The 19,273-nt window shown below is 39.1% G+C and overlaps 2 protein-coding genes across 4 annotated transcripts in view; one reads left to right on the forward strand and one right to left on the reverse strand.

Annotated features, from left to right (window-relative positions):
- wdr47a (WD repeat domain 47a) overlaps positions 1-2,341 on the forward strand; it is an 18,141-nt gene extending 15,800 nt beyond the window's left edge. Inside the window, exons 10-11 of the mRNA XM_042497521.1 lie at positions 612-841; positions 945-2,341. Coding sequence (XP_042353455.1) covers positions 612-841; positions 945-1,087 — 373 coding nt within the window. The 3' untranslated portion in view covers positions 1,088-2,341. The remainder of the gene's footprint in view (positions 1-611; positions 842-944) is intronic.
- Positions 2,342-2,995: 654 nt separating this feature from the next.
- gpsm2 (G protein signaling modulator 2) lies at positions 2,996-17,792 on the reverse strand. 3 transcript variants are annotated; one of them, XM_042497312.1, is made up of 16 exons: positions 17,588-17,792; positions 15,960-15,998; positions 12,789-13,162; positions 9,980-10,201; positions 9,757-9,892; positions 8,565-8,704; positions 8,343-8,466; positions 8,069-8,184; positions 7,290-7,445; positions 7,070-7,178; positions 6,808-6,937; positions 6,027-6,103; positions 5,641-5,829; positions 5,346-5,505; positions 5,033-5,223; positions 2,996-3,821 (listed from the first exon to the last, which is right to left on the reverse strand). In XM_042497312.1, exons 3-16 carry the CDS (start codon positions 12,851-12,853, stop codon positions 3,651-3,653), a joined length of 1,986 nt encoding a protein of 661 aa, XP_042353246.1. In that variant the 5' UTR covers positions 12,854-13,162; positions 15,960-15,998; positions 17,588-17,792; the 3' UTR covers positions 2,996-3,650. The 3 variants fall into 3 exon arrangements, with proteins under 3 accessions (XP_042353246.1, XP_042353247.1, XP_042353248.1); XM_042497313.1 differs by lacking the exon at positions 12,789-13,162; XM_042497314.1 differs by lacking the exons at positions 15,960-15,998; positions 17,588-17,792 and having other exon boundaries at positions 9,980-10,251; positions 12,789-12,851.
- Positions 17,793-19,273: the final 1,481 nt, after the last annotated feature.

Here is a 19,273-nt window from a genome sequence, read left to right on the forward strand (position 1 = left end):
CTATTTTATGCTGTTTTGAGGTGTTTTCAGTTATTTTTGGGCCATGTCATATTTTCACATTTTCGCCTTACTATAGCCTTGCCTTTTTGGTCATTTTTTCAAAATGCTATATTATGATGTTTTTGGCCATTTTTGCACCATTCTATGCTATGGCATTTCTGTGCACGCTATTTTATGCTGTTTTGAAGTGTTTTCAGCTATTTTTTCAACATGTCATATTTTGACATTTTCGCCATACTATAGCCTTGCCTTTTTGGTAATTTTTTCAACATGCTATATTATTGTGTTTTTGGCCGTTTTTGCAGTATTCTATGCAATAGTGTGTCTATGTACGCTATATTATGCTGTTTTTTTATGCTCAAAGCATAGTATGTTGCTCAGAAATCATAAAAAACAGTATGTCGTTTTAAAATATCATTAAAATGTTTTAGTACAGCATACTGTTCAAAATATTATAGTCAAGTCATAGTATAGTATGTCATCCAAAATATTAAAAAAAAAAAAAAAAAAACCATCATAATATTGTATGTCTTACAAAATGTATTAAAATTGACATTGCATAGTATGTTCCAAAAATCATTAAAATGTCATGATTTAGATTAATGTAATTTTTACCTTACAGGCAGTCCCGTTGCATCTGTGGCTGTTGATCCCAGTGGCCGTCTCCTAGCAACAGGACAGGAGGACAGCGGATGCATGCTGTATGACATCAGAGGAGGCCGAATCGTCCAGGTGTACCGGCCACACACCAGTGATGTGCGATCTGTCAGGTTCTCCCCTGGAGCACATTACCTGCTCACTGGCTCCTATGACACAAAGGTCATCGTCACCAACCTCCAAGGTACATCTGGTCTCATCTGCTGACACATTCAAGCAGCTACAGAGAGTTTTTAAGTGGCAATGAAGCAGTTTCAATGTAATACTGATCCTGTGTGTTTTTCCAGGTGACCTGACCAAGCAGTTGCCTCAGACCGTGGTGGGAGAGCACGGTGACAAGGTGATCCAGTGTCGATGGCACACACAAGACCTGTCCTTCCTCTCGTCCTCTGCTGACCGCACTGTTACTCTCTGGACACACAACCCATAACACACACACAGACAACCAGACACTATCTAAGAGCCTGTTCATACCTGGTGTTGTGTTTCCGTCATCTGAACTCGGCAGAGACACACCTGTATCTATCTTTCACCTCCATAGGACCACATGTGTTAGATGTTGTTGCTGCCTACGCCACTGGAAGGCCAGAGGGCATAGTGCACAGTTATTGAGGTCCCACAGTCGCTAGCTAATGGAAGCATTGGCAAACTTCTTCAAACTCGACATAAAATGGGCAAATTATAGAACACTAGCATGCTCTCACCAAACCACCACGCATCCTGCAGTAATGACGTAGTACTTATAGAGTACACGCATCACGATGAACTAGCATTTACACCACAAAAGATATGAGGTCAAATACATCCCAGACCACCTCGGCAAGTGGCTCGAGTGATCGAATCACAAAACGTCTCAGCGGTTCACACTTGTGTTTAGAGCCGTCTGCTTTGTGATCAATGTTGCACATTAGTACCAGGTATAAACAGGCTGTTAAAGACACACACCCCCCCCCAAAACAACACTGCTCCTATCAACATCGTCACACCCTTTCAACACAGTTAAAAAACACACACAAGTTAACACGCAAACAGGTGAATGAGCCTTTCACTTTCTGTCTGTCGGAAACCAAAATGAATACAAACCTGTGACACACTGAAAGCACACACGCTGCACGTCCTCTCCCCCTTTCTTCACGTCACTCACATTGCTTTTTTTCACGCTGATTGTCGTCATCTTGAGGGGTTAAACAGCAGGATCATTCATTATTCTCCACATCACTTTATCCTACATCTTACACACGCCACCCAGTTGCTGCATGTCCTTTTTCCCGGAGGAGTTTTTGAGGTTCGACAGGACAGAGTGCTTTGTTCATGATGGTGCCTTCCTTGAGTTCTCATAGCAAAAAACTTTAAAAGCAAACAAAAAAAAAGGTCATTTTTCAAGATCAAAATTTTGTTACATCATCTTGAGAAGCCCTACATTCCTTCTTTTGCATATGATTTTCTTACAGCTGGTGTTATGCTGCTATTATTTGAGGAAACAGGAGTTAAAATGGTGTAAAATGTTTTTTCCAGTGTGTCAGTAGTGAGCTTTTCCCGATCAGAAGGCTGAATTTGTGGAGATCATACTATCTGTTGCTTCCCTGTGGGACGTGCCGATGTCTAATGTCACTGTGTCCATCGCATCGCTACTACTCAAAATATGTAAAAATTAGCTTGTGCATTTATTTTAAATTTGAAATCAGTGTTTCTGCGCTGAAGCTGTTACAGTGTCTTGCGATGGCTTGCTTGCAATGGAAGATCGTTATTATGTTGCATCAAAGGGAAAAACAAAATGTAATTTGTTTTTGAGCGCCCTAACATTCAGTTTAGGAGTTTTCAGTGTTAAAAAGCTTTGGTTCGTCTCTTGCTGTAACAATATAACAACAGTAGGTGGCAGTGTATGCCCATAGCAAGGGTCTAACCATATGCACAATGAAATCTGAATGGGAGCACGGGTGTTTTGATATTTATTTAGAACCAGTATTTGGGGCATATGCATTGTATTTTTTTCTTGTATTTTACATGCGCACTTTGTCCTTTAACATTGTCTTCTGATATTGATTTACTTTCAAAGATGCATATTTTATGTTGATGTATAGTATAAATTGTTTTAACAAATAAGGCCAAACTAATACGTACATAGATGTATTTATTTCAGTTGTGTTTATGTATGTACAGTTATTCGTATGTTTTTGAAATGCTAGTGGCTCTTGTATTAAGCCTTTCTAATTCTTGTTTTTAAAAGTGACTTAAATTAATTCAAGCTAACTCAAGTTTGCTGGTACGTTCAATAAAGTGTCTTTTACACAAGCTCCATCTAATGTGTTAAGTGGAAATGAACAGCTCACATGCAACATTTCAAAAGTCAAAATAAGATGCCTACATGGACGGGGCTTTTATTCCTCGGACGTCATTAAATCATTTAGTAAAAACAAGCTTACGGGGCTGTACAGACGGGTTAAATTCATTCTTTTTATCAAATACTTTGCTTGAAATACAATTTCTTAGTCTGGCCTCTGTAGCTATTTAACAAAAAACCCTCACATACAAAAAACAAAGAATACATGGAAAGAGTGCTGTACCTGTGTGTCCACACTGACTCAGACAGCGAGTAAAACTATCTGATGAGTAAAACCAAATTACTTCAGCGTGGAGGGACGGCAGTTAATAGAATCATAACAATCATAAAATGTACAATAAATACAAACATAACTGCAGTTGTGTATTGAAAAATACACAAAGGGCGAAATGAAATCTGTAGGAGTATGGGAAGATTAAAAAAAAACACTTTAGTCCCTGATACTGCTGAAAATTTGTGTTGTGCCAAACAAGTCCATGTTAATTTGAAAATGTCCCATACTGTGTACTACATATGATGCTGTCAGTGCTTTGTTTCATCCAAAAGGACAAACGTAAAGATACGCCAGGTCAGTCCCGACACTGTCCACACCCTCGTGAGATGAGAAACAAAAAAAAAAAAAAAAAACCTGGCTGTCTCTTTAGTGCTTGATTCAGTTGGAGCTGGAGCCTGGTCTGGGTGCAGACGGCAGGGTGACACGTTGCTCGTCCATTCGTTTGGCCTGAGAGCGCATGATGAGGCTGAAGAAGTCCTCGTCCGGTACAGTCGGCCCTCGGACCGGAGGTGGGGGCGGCGCACAGCGCTGATCGTCCAAACGGGACCCCTGGTAAGTTAGGAGAAACAAGAGAGCGGCAGTTTGAGATCTGGTTATGGGTTTTTTTGCCCCTTGCGATAGACTGGAGGCATTCTGATCGTGTGAACTCGATATCTCAAAAACACCTTCAGGAACTTTCTCCAAAAAGGCATAAATGTCCACTTGGACCTTAATGATGGACTGATTCAATTTTTTTGACATTTTTACTTTGAACAATACTGTGACCTTGTTTGACATTTTTATGCCCTATAGTGTTTTTCATGATTTTCTCTGGTATTTTTTGCACCATGCTATACTATGATTTTTTTGACATGCTTATGCCATACTATTCATAGGATATCATCCAAAACAGCATAAAAAAGTCATACTGTACTATATCATCCAAGATGGCATAAAAAGTTTACAGTATAGTATGTCATCTGAAGCAGAGTAAGAAAGTCATCCCATAGTATGTTATTCAAAAGAGCCAAAAGAGTCATACTATACTATGTCATCCAAAATATCATAAAAAGGTCATACTACAGCATGTCGTCTAAAAAAAAACATTTAAAAAAACTCATAGTATAGTTTGCTGTAAATTTTGCCTGTTTTTCACATTTTTCTGGTATACTTTCATGACTTTTCATAACATTTTTGCAATTTGTGACTATTTTATACCATGATATATTGTGGCATTTTATTTCTGTGACATATTTTTCGATATACTACACTACCACTTTTTTTGACATTTGTTGTGGCTTTTAGTGTCATTTTTATGGCATTCTATGTATGCAATGACTTTCTGTGACATTTTATACACTATGAACATTTTTTATGGCTTTTTGTGACATTTTTTAGACATGCTGTACTGTAACATTTTTAATGCCTTTTTGTTAAACATAATACTATGACATTCTCTCATATAACTTGTGTGACATACTATATTTTGACTTTTTTTTTTTTTTTTTTTTTACAATTTTACTGGAGTACTATAGGATGGTATTTATGAATTTTTGTGACATTTTTCATTACATATTATACAGTGACTTTTTTGACATTTTTATTCCCTATTTTTCTACATTTTTTCACGGCTTTTTTGTCATTTTTGTGACAGACTATACCACAACCTTTGTTTACACTGAAAAACCATATTTTATTATGACATCTTTAATGCCTCCGGGCTGCGGACAGCCGAGGGTGGAGGCATTATGTTTTCCGGTTGTCCGTCCGTACATACATACCTGGCACTTGACAAGCATATCGAAGAAGTCGTCGTCAGGCTCAGCATTGTCAGCATTGGCCATCAGGTGGCTGAGCACGGCCTGGTTGCTGTTTTGATTGAGCCTGAGTCCGGGCAAGCTTCCCCCTGCTGCTGATGACTCCTCTAACCGCCGGCCGTGGGCACCGGAGACGTTGGCAGACTCTGATACAGCTTTAGAGTTTGACAGAATTAAAACAGAGAGGAGAAAGACAGCAGGAACATTTTTTTTAGTATGAAAGAAAAGATGTGTTGTGGGATTTGGATCTTTTTTGAGCGTGCACACATGGACTCACATTTCCTGATGGATCTGGGTGGTGACTCCGGGCCGCTGTTTAATGATAACCTGCTTCCCTTATCCTGTATTGAACAACGCTGGTCATCCATACGGTTGCTCTGGAAACGACTCAGGAGATCGAAGAAGCCCTCGTCTCCGAGCATGTCAGGACTGAGTCGCTGATAAAGTACAAAAAACATGAATTTGGAAAAACAACTCAACAGGACGTGCTTTGTCTGATGATAGCTGAAGGAAACTGAATAAGGTCCAGGGGCGTGTGTGGTTATCAGATGGATACACGCTATACTGCATACCTTCTGTGGTCCCTGTGCGGGTGTCTGGCTGGTGTCCAGGGTGTTGCTGGTGTCCTGGAGGACTTTACTGGAACCACCAGTCTTGTACTTCTTTCCACGCAGACGGCTGACAAAGAACAGCTTGGAAGAGGTTTTTGCCAAGGAAGGTTTGGACTGTTTCGTCAGGATGTCACTGTTCCACTTCTGACCCTTCAACACAAAAATTGATGAGTCACAACAATGCAGAAGGAAGTGAGGGAAATACTATAAGCTTGGAGAAGATTAAGCATCAAATTGAAGTCAAAACTTGAAAAAAAAAATGTTTGTCAAAGTAAAGTGTGACTTAGAGCCGTAATACAACATCCCGTGTGTTAGTGGGCGTCGTGTGACAGGAGTGACGTTCTTACATTCATCTTGTCTGGAGTGAGTTTCATCAGCTCCAGGTTCTCCATGCTATGTCTTCTGCTCATCCTGGGCCTCGCTCCTAAAGCACAATCCACAATTAAATCAATATAAACACCAATTAGACAAACTACACCATTAAAAGAAGATATATACAACCTCCGAAGGGTGTTGCGTTTGTAATAATAAACGCAAGATTCAATCAAATTTCTGTGGATTTTGGCAATTTTGTCCTATCACCACAACTATCCAGCAAATTTCACCAATCATCATAGTTCTCCATGAGTCTCAACGATCACAGCGGTCCCCCCAACAACGTCACTAAACTCACTTCCATTGTACTGACTGTGAAGAGGCAAACACATGAGACACGAATGTTTCACATTTACTACCAAAAATTACAAATGAATACCCTGTGAGGCAATACCCCGATGTTGTGCAAAACTGTTTTGCGCCATGTAGAACGTCATGGTGACACGCAAATGACATCAGCTGACAAACACTTTTCTACCACAAATGCATGGACGACTGTTGTGTCCAGATAGTGGTAGGGTTAGTGTCATTTAAATCGCACTCAGGGCGCTTTTATTCTCACTGGGAAAAAGTTGCCTTTGATTTCTCATGGATGCAACTCAATTTAATTTCAAAAGAATGCCATAGAAACAATGCAACATGCATCACAATTCTTCATAAAGGTGGCTTGAAATCAGGCATTTTAGGCCCCAACAATCCCTCCAAAAAAAGTCTGCCAAGTCCTGCAGGGACTTCATATAACTTATAACTTACCATGCACGTTGTAGTCTACATCCTTATTCTCTGAAAGAGTTGAGTTATTTGTGCTGTAACTCAGGCCCAGAACCGTCTGGAGATCAGACACATTCATACGAGCCGTCAGCTCTCCGCTCCTGTCACCGGTCTAGAAAAAAAAAGCCGCACAGAAACAGACGCACAAACAGACAGACACATACACAGGTTTTTAAAGTAAAACTGAATATCTGTTTGAATAATGCTGAATATTGTTTACAGTGCTTTCATTGACATGATGTACCTCTTTGCAGATCTCCAGATGTTTCTCAGCAAAGTGCATGGCTTGGTCATGGTTCCCCAGTGCAGTGTAAGCATTTCCGAGACTCCAGCATGCACGGCCCTCCCCAATCCTACGTCAAAAAATAAACGCATGTACAGGGGCATAGCTGCAATGAAGGAAATTCTTATTCTTGTAGTGTGTGTGTGTGTGTGTGTGTGTGTGTGGGTGTGTGTGTGTGTACCTGTCATTGAGGTCCTGGGCTATGATGAGGTGTTTGAGGTGGTAGTCTATGGCTCTTTCATAGTCCTGGAGAAGTGTATAGGTGTTGCCCAGACTGTAGCAGGCCTGGGCCTCCACAGCTCGATCCTTCAGCTGCCTCGCCAGCTGCAGCGTCCTCCTGACAAACACATCAGACAAGCTGCTTCAAAACACTGCAGAGAGACCTCAGTATTTGTGCCCGGCTTCTTTCAACGGGGACTTACTCTCTTCACACAGTCTGGAACCAACATATTTTGTCATTAATAGGAGAGTTTGCTTGTATTTTTCTCAGATATTAAGTCCACTTTTTACAGTGTATGAAGAGAAATATGTTCTCATAAAAGTGGTCTTGCAACAGATGAAATGTCGCACCACGCCCAACATTTATATCTTGGTGGCAGTATGTAGAGAGTGCAATGCTGAAATAAGAGTGCTTGCTGAGTTAACCCCTCTGTACCCTGCTGGTTCTAGCAACACTGCTGTTTTTAATAAAGAATGAGAAAAGGAGTACATTTTCAAATTCAACTGTGTATCTGTCCGGATAAGTTATTATTATCTATTCTGCCAACATTTTTTAAGGATAAATGTACTTGGCTGTGCAGTATGCATGTGTGTGAATAATTAGGAGAAAAAAATTGAAAGCCTGCTTGTGAAAGTAGAAATGCGTGAATATACATCCATAAAGCATCCTGCAGACAGGTCAGACAGGGCTTTCTATCACAACAATCCCAACGAAAAAAGGCTGTGTGGGCTGTGGCTTACTTGTAATGCTCAGCTGCCACTTCAAATTCCCCCAAAAAGATATAGGCATTCCCGAGGTTGCAGTAAGCTCGTCTCTCTGCAGAGCGGTCGCCAAACTCCTTAGCTATGAGCAAGCGCTGTTCAGAGAAAGAGACATAGAAACACATTTTATCATTTCAGAATAAATAACAGAAGATGTAATAACTGAGTCACACTTACAATGCTCCTCTATAGAGTGTGTAGACTTTCAAAATCTACTTTGACAGTAAAAAGTTTTTTTTTATTCACACCACACCTGTTCATGAGAAGCTACAGCTTTGCGAAAGTTTCCCAGAAGGTAGTACGTGTTGCCGAGGTTGCCGTAGGTCCGACCCTGAGCAGCGCGATCCCCGAGTTCCTTCACTATGGCCAAATTTGCTCTGAAAATACACACTCAGTCAATGCAATATATCTGCATAATAGCAGAAAAAAGGTCACCCAGACATATACATCAGTAGCATCTTGTACAGTCACTTACTCATAATACTCTGCAGCCTTCCGCAGTGCCGCCATGACGTCCTCGGGGAAATCTCCAGGCTCAGCTCCACTCCAACAGATACTTTTGCCTTTGGCATGGTACACGTTCCCAAAGTTATACAGAGCTCGAGCCTGACCCACCTAACACCAACCCAGGAAAAACATGTCAGTGCTGACGGTTGATGTCTTCTGAATCCTCCCACACACATAATACAGAGTAATTCCCTGCATGCCAGAGGTGGGCGATATATAAACATTACACTCAATGTATCAGCCCTTGTTCCATGTGGGATGTATAAAATAACTTAATTGTAAAGACCAAGAATAAATTGTCACTACATCTTTTTAAGGTGACTCACTCTGGCTTTGCTTTGTTTGTCAAGCACTTGGTCAACTCTGTTTTTAAGGTGCTATATAAATAAAGTTATTATTATTAGTAGTATTTTGATTTTCTCGCTCTCTCCTTATAGACACAACAATTGAACATTAAAAAAAAAAAAGACTCACAAACATGATACATCACACACACTTTTGAGCCATTACCTTGTGGGTGATAAAGTGTGAGCAGGCGAGGCGTGTTTTTGTATCTGCAGGGCTGCAGACTCTGACCGAGGAGCACCAGTGTGATATTAGTTACTTATGAACTAGAGAGCTGTTTATTTTATTTTTATTTTTATATTTCCAGCTTACAGTGAAAAGATCAGCTGTAACAGTTTGACATTTTGATAACTGCTAACATATAAGTGGCTCCGCTTTGATTTATTTAATTACAACAAAACATTGTTTAATTTAATTATAACAGTACTTCATTTAACTTTATTATACAATAACACTACTTATCTTTATTGTAACAGTCGATTATTTCACTTTATTATAATGATACTTTATTTAACTTTATTTTAAAATTCATTCATTTAGCTTAATTACAACTGCAGTATTTTTAAGTTTATTATAACAGAGCTTTTTTTTTTTACTTTACCGTAACAGGACTGGATTTATCTTTATTGTAACAGTAGTTTATTTAGCATTTACGTTTTTGAGTAGTCTACAGTAATTTAGAGGAGATTTATAGAAAAAACAATAGATTAGAAAGAGGAACAATAAATAGATTTTAAATATATATTTATATATTGCAATATATTCCAGCATCCCTATTGTATACATTAACGGACTAAAATATCTTGCTGCCTCACCTTGTCATTAATGTCTCTGCCGATGTCCAAGTGTCTCTGACAGCAAACCACAGCCTCGTCAAACCGCCCCAGCACCTTTAACGTGTTGCCAAGGTTTCCACTGGCTTTTGCTTCACCAAGCAGGTCACCGATCGTCCTGTGCAACACACATTATGTTAGCAATAATAAATATAGTAATTTAATCACTTACAGCAGTGTTGTGAGGTCCTTGTGCAGGTCCAACCTGGTCAAGGTGAGGTCATGGCGGTGGAACTCCAGCGCTTTAGCGTAGTCATGCAGGTGGAAGTAGGCATTGCCCAGCTGGCTGTAGATGGCACTGAGCACCTGCAGGTCCTCCGTGCCCACCTGAATGGCAGCTTCAAAGAAGGACACGCCTGCTCTGTAGTCGCCCACCTTACAGAGCCGCTCACCCTCCAACGCCAGCTCCAGGCAGGACACCTCCATCCTGCAGCAGAAAGAAGCAGTCCGTCGGGTGTCTAACAAGGATCTGACCTGCTGTTTGAACCAAAGTATCCAAAATAATGAAAACGTTGTAGAAAAACAGATCTTCTCTAGCCGAAACCTGCAGCCAACTGACCGGGCTCAGCTCACAACCAGGAAATAAAGCTTTCAGCCTTTGCTTAGAAAGAGGGCTTTGAGCTACTTCCTTCCACTTGCAGAGAACAATGGTTCAAACTGGGGTCTGTTTGTTATGGTAGATCTCACATCCTTTAGACATGCCACAAAAAGAGTGAAGTGGGCTCCTTTTACAGTAAAATGAAGCACAGAGCCACAGAAAGGTTTAAGTACACCAATGTTCACCATTCCCCTGTTTATTGGCAGTGCTTTAAGAATCAGAAATAGTTAAAATATTTGATGTTGTGTCTTTAGAGATCCACATTGGGTAATGTAGAAAAATCAGTCCAAAAATGGAGGTACAAATGAGGTAAGGCTTGGGCGTTTCAAGGCAAGATAAAAGCAGACAATGTTACGACAATGGCTGGTGGCTTATCTGCACATGAATGGATTATCTTTAGATTAAGCAGCATGTGTGTGCGAAGCAAAAAATTGTCAGTCTGCCAACTTTTGTTTTTCAGGAAACTGTAATGTTGGGAAGAGATCGGCTTCACACAAAGTCTATTCAGTTTGTTTATCGCAAGCTTCCCTCATCTACACGCCCAAGGTTTTTTTTCCCTAAAACACAAACATTAAGACACAATCTAGGGTCGTTACCTCACGTGAAGCAACAGTTTGCACAGTCTATGGCTGACAAAAAAATGTGTTGTTTCATCATCAGGCTAACGGCAAAGATGGCGCTCTGAATAGAGATTAAGCTCACGCAATCAGCAGTTTTAGGCCTTAAATTACAAAAACCTACTTTTTGTAGACTACCAAGTTAACCCCTTGAAACCTGAGCTAATTGTTTTGATTTCTTTCGAAAACATAAGGGGAGGGCAAGAAGCTACTTAACAAAACATGGCCCAAACATTAGCAAAAAAAATTATGAAAAAAAAAAGTTAAAAGAAAATTACCAGAATATGATTTTAAAAAGCCAAAAGCAAACAATAAAATGGCTTTAAAAAGTGCTGAAAAATAAATTAGAAATGATAGATAGATCGCTAGATCGATAGATATAAAACTATCATGAATTTTAGCAGATTTTTTCTGTGACATAATTTAAAAAATAAAATCATTATAATTTAAAAGATTTTCTGGGCATTTTTCCCTATTTTTTGCATCATTTTCTAATAATCCTCCCCTCTTTTTAAAGACAAATATTTAGATTAATTTTACTTGGATTTGTTGGGAAATTACTCAGCAAGTTGGCCATTGCCTTTTTTCCCCCATGTTTTAAAAAAAAAAAATCAAACCACTTTTCTCAGTTTGCAAAAGGTCATACCGCTTAAAGGCGACTGAACGCTGCAAAGTAAAACTGATGTCAATGCCAGGGGTTCAGAAGGTTAACAACATTTTTGCCAACACTGAGGGAAATACAGCTGCAACTACTATCCTACCTGCTTGCTTTTCTTGTCTTACAAAAACAACAAAAGCACAGGGAGCTTCGCAGAGGCATCTACCGAGGTTTCCACGAGAAAAACTTCCAGGCTGCACGTCCTTCTCTTTGTCTGAAGCATGGAGAAGGTAACTCATCCCAATTTAGTAGTTTGTACTAAAACAAGGTGGTCAAAAGCTAGTTTGTTCCCAATTTAAGAAAAAAAGGGTTAAAAATAGCATTCCTTCCCCGTGACATCAAAATCATCTGACATCATAGAGTTACGCATAGGAAAACTTTCAAGGCGACGCATGTGATGTTGTCACAGCATTAACTTCCAACGCATGGCAGCAAGAAAACTTCTCAGTCAGCATTTTCTTGGCTAATCTGCTTGTCTTTAAAGCTCTCTCTTCTGACCTGGTCACCTGAGATTATGGCTGTAGAGTGTGCAGCCGACAGATTACATCGCTGGTGAGCGCTAAGTGGCTTTATTAGACGTGTCAGGCACAAGCAGACGCTGTAGTGAAGTTTAATGGAATCAAGTCATTAACGATAACCATCCTCCCCACTGTAGTATGGAAAAAAACGTATCCTTCCAACAAGTAAATGTCTGCTCTATCCAAATAAGTTGTACACAGGTGTGGCGAAAAACAAAGCACGCAGTGATGAATTATTTAGGGCTTGTTAAATATTGAAGCTAACTGGAGCAGGTCGCACCTGCTGCCAGAGCTCTTTACCTGAGTATGTACTGTGCAGACAGCTGTCTGGTGCCTTTTTGGAAGACTCACCTGCCTTTAGTCAACAAACGCACAGAAAGTACTGTAAACAGACCTCCCACCCTATAATTTAACTTGACATTAAACACAATACCACACCACTTCCTCAACAAGGTAACACCAAATAATTAAGTACCTTAACTGTTCACTGACACGGATATGTTTAAATAATTAGAAATATACGGTGATTATTCTTCACTTAGAGTCCCTTTCAAACTAACAAGGGAAGGCAAAATGTTAGACACGGAGCCAGGAAGTCTACTTCAAAGAGGAGAGATTCCTACCTGTAGCGGACATGAAAGGACTGCTCCTCACTTCCCATGCTAACCACTGTGCCACTGGTATCCATTGATGTGCATAATATGAGGGAAAATCCCAGTTTAGTTCCCAAAAAAATGGTTGCGTTTAAAAACCAAAAGCCAACAAGAAAGAAAAAAAAAAGTCTTTGGGCAAAGAGGGCTGGGTGAGAGGAGGTAAACCGACCAAAAAGTCACGAAATGTGGTCAAGTGCGTGACCGTTCCTCTGCTGGATGCTGACAGGGAGAGGTAACCCCATGAGTGTTAGACAGAGCTGCAGAGTCCTGAGCATCAGTCCACACGGCTGCATTCGAATACTGTGTGATTTGCGTCACTGCACCTCAATCTGGTCAGCGGCCCTCTGTGAAGAGAACACAAGATGCTGTATGTGAAGCCTCACTCTGGCCACATGGTGCCATGGCAACACCAACCAAACAGCAGCGTGCACAAGCGGGGCAGGCAGACGGTGAGAGAGCAGGGCGGGCATGAATGGATGAAGGTCAGCACAGACGAGCTGTCTATCTACTGTAAGACGATGACTCAATTCATCCAAGCTTTGAGGTTTGCGTGTGTACTCCGAAGTTACTACAAGGTGAGAAGGCTATGAACGCCACAGAATGTAACCTGTGCAAGCAGAGATGGCAGGAAAAGTATCATCTCTAGAGTTTGTAAATTCAAACACGAGGTAGTTGCTGAAAAGAAAGAGAAACCAGCAACCTGTTGTATGATTTATGAAGGAAAAGGTCGCTAAATTAAAACTGAAGCTCTGGAAAAAAAAAAACAAAAAAAAAAAACGGAAGAACCTACTGTGCGTATGCAACTTCCACCAAAGGAAAGGACAGTGATAAGCAAGCTACATGGATAAGATAGACTGCAGAGTCAAGACCCGAGCCAACAAGCATTACCACACTTCTCCATGAGGTCATATTAACCACACCCATCTGCACCCCAAATTTAACCCATCAGCCCCTCCCCTCCTCACACACATACACACACACACACAAAATGGGAAATGGGGCAGACCAGTTATTTGCAAATGGGGTTAATTCTTTGTGCTAAAAAACAACTAAAAAAACAGCAGTCAGCTGGTAAACAAGCAGCATGTATATTTGAAAAGACACAGTTAAAACACATGGCATTAGTACATTAATGATATTGCATTTTAAAGACTGAGCATGTTGACTGACCACTTTTTCCAGCAATCCAAATATGTTCTGCCCTGCTTTACATATAGGTCACTTACTGGTATGCTATATTACCTTGTTCTTCTTCTTTTAATATTTTTTCACTGTGCTATAATTGCATTTCTTGATCGTATCTCTCTTGAATGCCTGCTGCTTACAGTCCGGCACCTGGTCACTACCTTTTTAAAAAGCCACAACCTCACTTGAGTGCTGTGGGGGTACGCAGCCACAGACATCGTCAACACAGAAAATAAGAAAAGACAGGCAGAGGGCAGAGTCTCTGCAGATAATTACACCACAACACACCTCGAGTGGGACATCAGTGATGATTGAGAGGGATTATTTTTGTATGAGTCTACACATTTTTTTAGGAAAATCCTGCATAGTATGTCTTTAAAAGTCAAAGAATTGACAAATATGTTCTGTGTTTAACAATCCAGGTGCAGTTTTACCTCCCGTACATAAAAAAGAAGGCCGGTGTTTATAAAGTTGTTGGATTAGGACCTTTGATCTACAATAGGTTTGCTGAGCGCTTCCTATTATTAGATCAGCGCTCAGCTCATACTGCAAGACGTATCACACATGACCACCAAACAGAAAAACTGCTTTACAATTGCAAAACTTATGCATGCCTCGGTGATGTCAGAATATTTCCTGATGAATAACATGGAACATTAGCTGTCAGTCAGAACCAACAATACAGTGACAACTGGTCACTTTGTTAGCACGCAGGTTGCAGTAACATAAGTTATAACAGCTTAAGAAAGATATTTTGCAAGATTGCTGTTCTTTTACATGATGATGATGGTGATTTGCCAAACTGACTGCAGATTTGTCATGAACTGGTTTCCTTTGGTATTTCTGGCACCTGACTTTCTGGGAGTCTTCTCTGTAAAATTTTAAACTATTCCAGATACCTGACCTTTTAACGTCTAGCTAGCGCATTAGCAAACATGACAAAGGTGGCCAAACTATCAGAATCACAAAACTAGGCCTCTTACTTAGTTTAAATATCATTGTCTGAGAAAACTAATGACCAATGATGATTTATAACAAATTATGCTGGATTACTGTTTCTTCATTTATGGGCTATGTGGGATTTTTGGGGTGAGGGGATAAAAAAACAGAGCATTCAAATACTGATTTGGAAATCCATTTGCATGGCCTGGATCGAAGCTTTTAAGCCTATGGGTCACCTCTACATTTTACAGTTAAGGACCCACTTAATAATAATAACCAGCTAAGAGCCTGCTTTGTGCTCATAAACAAGTGTGAGTATAAGGGAACTTTTCTAAAGAAGAAGCTTGAATCTCATGACAACCCATGCACCAACTAAACAAAACTGCCTGTGGCATCTTATGGTCAATATATGTTGACTACTTGTGTTTTAATAAATCTGTCCTGAACCTGAAAAAGAAAGGAAATAAAGGCATTTTTTTTCAGCAGCCTGATCTTCCTGCAGCTACATAAAGGTAAACAGTTGAAACACAAACTTAAGTCCTGAGCTTTGGGAGTCTGAGCAGTACATGTTCCTGCACATTATTATAATCACCAATTGATGTGTGCCAGTTTTGGTGCAGCCTTTTCCATCATTGTATGCCAACTGGGTGTGTTTAGGAGAGACCTGCCCTGCTCACACAGCTACAGTGAGCATAAGCAAGTGTGTAACCGGAAGAAATAATCCGTGACTAAAGGCACAACAAAAGAGGCAAGAGGTTGTTTTTTTTTAATGACAGCATCTAGGCTGGCAATCACTGACTCTCAAGTCACAAACAGGACATGATTTCATCTTAAACACGCAGCAGAATTGATCTATTTTCATTGTGCTTACAGCCCATTGATGCACTAAAATTGACTACTGCCACCGAGGGCAAAATCTAAATATGGAACCACTACTCAGCATTACACCATGAGCCAGCAAAAGCTTTCACCAAAACAAAAGAATGAAAACATAAGTAGTGTTGGGAAACTCACCGGTAAGTCTTCCACACAGGAGCAGGAAATCTGGGAAGCCTGCAAAGAAAAGTATGACCATAAATAACTTTGAAATTAAATATAATGGGGTTGTAGTAATTTAAGTTTGTGTATGAACCAAACATTTGAGTATGTTGCCTTAAGTGATTATGAGCGCTATAATACAGAATTTATATAATATTAAACCCACCCATAATGTGCAAAATTATTAAAGTAATAGAATAAGTAATAATAATTGGATTATTTTGACAATTGTTTAGTAGGGATGTTCTGTTGTTGTTTTTTTTTTAAATTTCATTTTCACTAAAAAAAGATTATGTTTTTTGCCGGTGTCTGTATAAAAATAAGCATACTATCTTGATATCTGGAATACGATTTGTAAGCTAGAATATCTTTGTTTCATCACAATACTAAATATATGATGTCACACATTTTAGGTTGGATATTGCACTTGCCAGATTATTGTTGATTAATTGCGCATCCCTACTAAATACTTGTTGATTTAGTACCCCAGATGATATACACCCTCAGCTGCCAATTTATTGCGTACACCTACCTAAAAGTAGAAGTACATGAACCAGGTAACTCATTAGAGGAAGGCTGTTTATCAGAAACATATCCCTAAACATTTTAATAATTCTCACAGGGCTGTCTCACAGGGCATTTCAGCTAAATGTACCTAAAAAAAAACTGACAAATGGGTGTAAATATGCTACTTGATGACATTACTGTGACATGATCAAAATATGAACATAATCTTAAACATTCTGTATAGACCATGCAGGTCCATAATAACTAGTAACTACCCTTGCAGTAACTACCTGAAATTTCACAGGTAGAAAAAATATATTTAAAAGGACACCAACTACGTTTACCATCCATACTGGGATATTAATTTGAAATAGTTTATATTGTATATTTGATCGCAACTTATGTTGAATAGTTTTTTATAAGCGAGGTATATTATTGCATATATTTGCTTTACATTTGCATTGTCTTTCATGCTAGTCTTTTGTATATTGCAGTCTTTGAAACATTTGTAATGCAACAGCTGCACAGCAAAAGCTTTATTTTATATTATCTTATCTTATATACTGATGTAAGCTTGAGTATGCCTGTATAATCGTATTACTATACTGGCACAGTATAGTAATACAATAATAATATGGCATATCTATGTGAAAGTGGCCACAATCACACATGACATAGTTTCACAATTACTATGTGCAATTGTTACAAGGTACTCTTGAAGTAAGGTTTAAAATACTACAACATGTTACAGCACAATTTTACTACTTGTAGATATTTCATATGACCGTAAACAAACAGCTATACTAGTGATTATCCGATTCCCATCGACTGATCAGTAACATGATGACTAATCTCTACTGTATACATCCCTGTTAGTATGAGCTCCATTAAGACATATTTTTTGGCGTTACTCTTCAATTGGAAAAGTTGAAAGAGAAGGCTGTAAACACTATAGGTTAATTTTTGGCACTATCATCACAATTTTAACACTAACTCAACGTTACAAACTCGGACAAACAGTGAGTTCACCACTTTCTGGTTACAGTACAACATCAGGCTAAACATTAGCAAGTTAGCTTGTTAGCTGCTTAACTTACGTTAGGCGATCCAGTTCGAACAATGGTGACTTATCCTCTTCGTGCCTTTACTGTCTCACAAAAACAAAAACATGAGGTCGATTTAAAAAAAAAACAACGGACGCATGTAATTTAGGACAAACTATTCTTTATCCGGCTTAGTACTTCATTATCCTTTAACTTTTGTAAAAACTTTAAACTTCGATGTGAACGGAGCAAAACTGTGCCTGTACTGGCGTCTGTTTTCCACAAGGAGCCAATCAGGACACGACATTCAAAGATAGCCCCGCCCTGAATAACAGTCATTGGACCAACAGATTTGAATAGAGATGACGTAGTGTCATTATTATCAGGGTACCTGACAGATCTGTATACATGTTCACTCCCTGTTGCTTGCAAAGTCAGCACAAAACATTACTTAATCGCTGTGTATCGTTATGGGAGGTGAGGGTGTAATGTTTTCCTTAATCAGACCTCATAAAAGACTCAATAAAAGACTTGATAAATACTTAAAATACTGAGATTAATTGTTTAAAACTGGGGTTACTTGTACACTCACAACTGCTGGATTATTTTAATAACCCAAAAACTGAGTTGAGGCTACTTTTTTTTAAATATATATTTTATGTTTGGGTTTTTTGCCAAGTAAGTTTTGGTATGAGGAGATGAATATGAACTGAGTTGTATACATTTATTTTATATAGTTTTATGCATTACAGCGTTAAATATAGGAAAATTTTATATTTTTTGCTTGAAGCAATAAAGAACGCCTGGGACATTAAGTGCTTGTTTCATCATTTCATAACAATTTAATTTTATCAAATCATTTCTCAATGCAGAAATCGACCACAATAATTGCATGCCAACACAAACATTGGGTACCTATCTATAATAATCTATAATATGGGTTGTATTTTTCAGCCCACTTTTTGGTAGGTTCTTTTTAAGCAAAAGAGCCTTTCTAACCAGTTTTGTTCTCTCCTTGTTTTTTCATTTCTACATTGTAGAAAACTGGGGCAAAATTATTTACTCTGTAAAAGTACGTGGACTAATTTGTGATTGTTGAGATGGGTAAATTATAAAACCTGTTTGTGCAAACTGAAGCCTCACAAATTCAAATTTACTATTTAATTACCTTTTAAGTAACTAGATCTGTCAAATAAATAAGTATCATGGTAAAAATCTACAATATTTGCCTCTGAAGTGTAATTGAGTAAAGTATAAAGTAGCAGAAAAATCACCAAAATTACATTATTTTTTAAGACATCAAAACAGAAATTTTTGATGGATTTATACATTTCCGGTGGTCTTTGAACACACTGTATGCGATAAACACAAAAACATAACCAAGTCAGAGCTTAAAATATTGATATTTGCTGTCTTCAACTCCAGGATCTCACCTTAATTTTTTTTTACTTTCAAACTTTAAAGGGTCAGTTTTAACAAATTTATGGTGGAGGGAGGGTCAGGCATTTTCCCAAAGTCACTCAGGGCTAAAGGAAAAGTATTTGTAGCTTAAGGAAGGATAAAAAAAAAATACAACCAAGTCACACCGCAGCCGCCCTTCTCTGATAAATAAAGAACAGTTCCTAGAGGTTTCACATACGTTACCTAGCAACCAGACTCCGCTTGTAGGCTGCCAGCCCGGCACCAGACGTCCAGCGCTGCCGTGCAGGCTGCATTATTAATGATGCCACAGACACTAAA

The sequence above is a fragment of the Plectropomus leopardus genome, chromosome 12, assembly GCF_008729295.1.
Source record: "Plectropomus leopardus isolate mb chromosome 12, YSFRI_Pleo_2.0, whole genome shotgun sequence".
Classification (NCBI taxonomy): domain Eukaryota; kingdom Metazoa; phylum Chordata; class Actinopteri; order Perciformes; family Serranidae; genus Plectropomus; species Plectropomus leopardus.

Bases quoted from the DNA above. Each gene is read 5' to 3' on its own strand.
- gpsm2 (XM_042497312.1), bottom strand. From the start codon at position 12,853: ATGGATACCAGTGGCACAGTGGTTAGCATGGGAAGTGAGGAGCAGTCC. The intron at 9,893-9,979 runs GTTGGACCTGCA...TGTGTTGCACAG, and splicing joins CATGACCTCACCTTGACCAG to GACGATCGGTGACCTGCTTG. The intron at 5,506-5,640 runs GTATGCAGTATA...GTACTTTATCAG, and splicing joins CCGCACAGGGACCACAGAAG to CGACTCAGTCCTGACATGCT.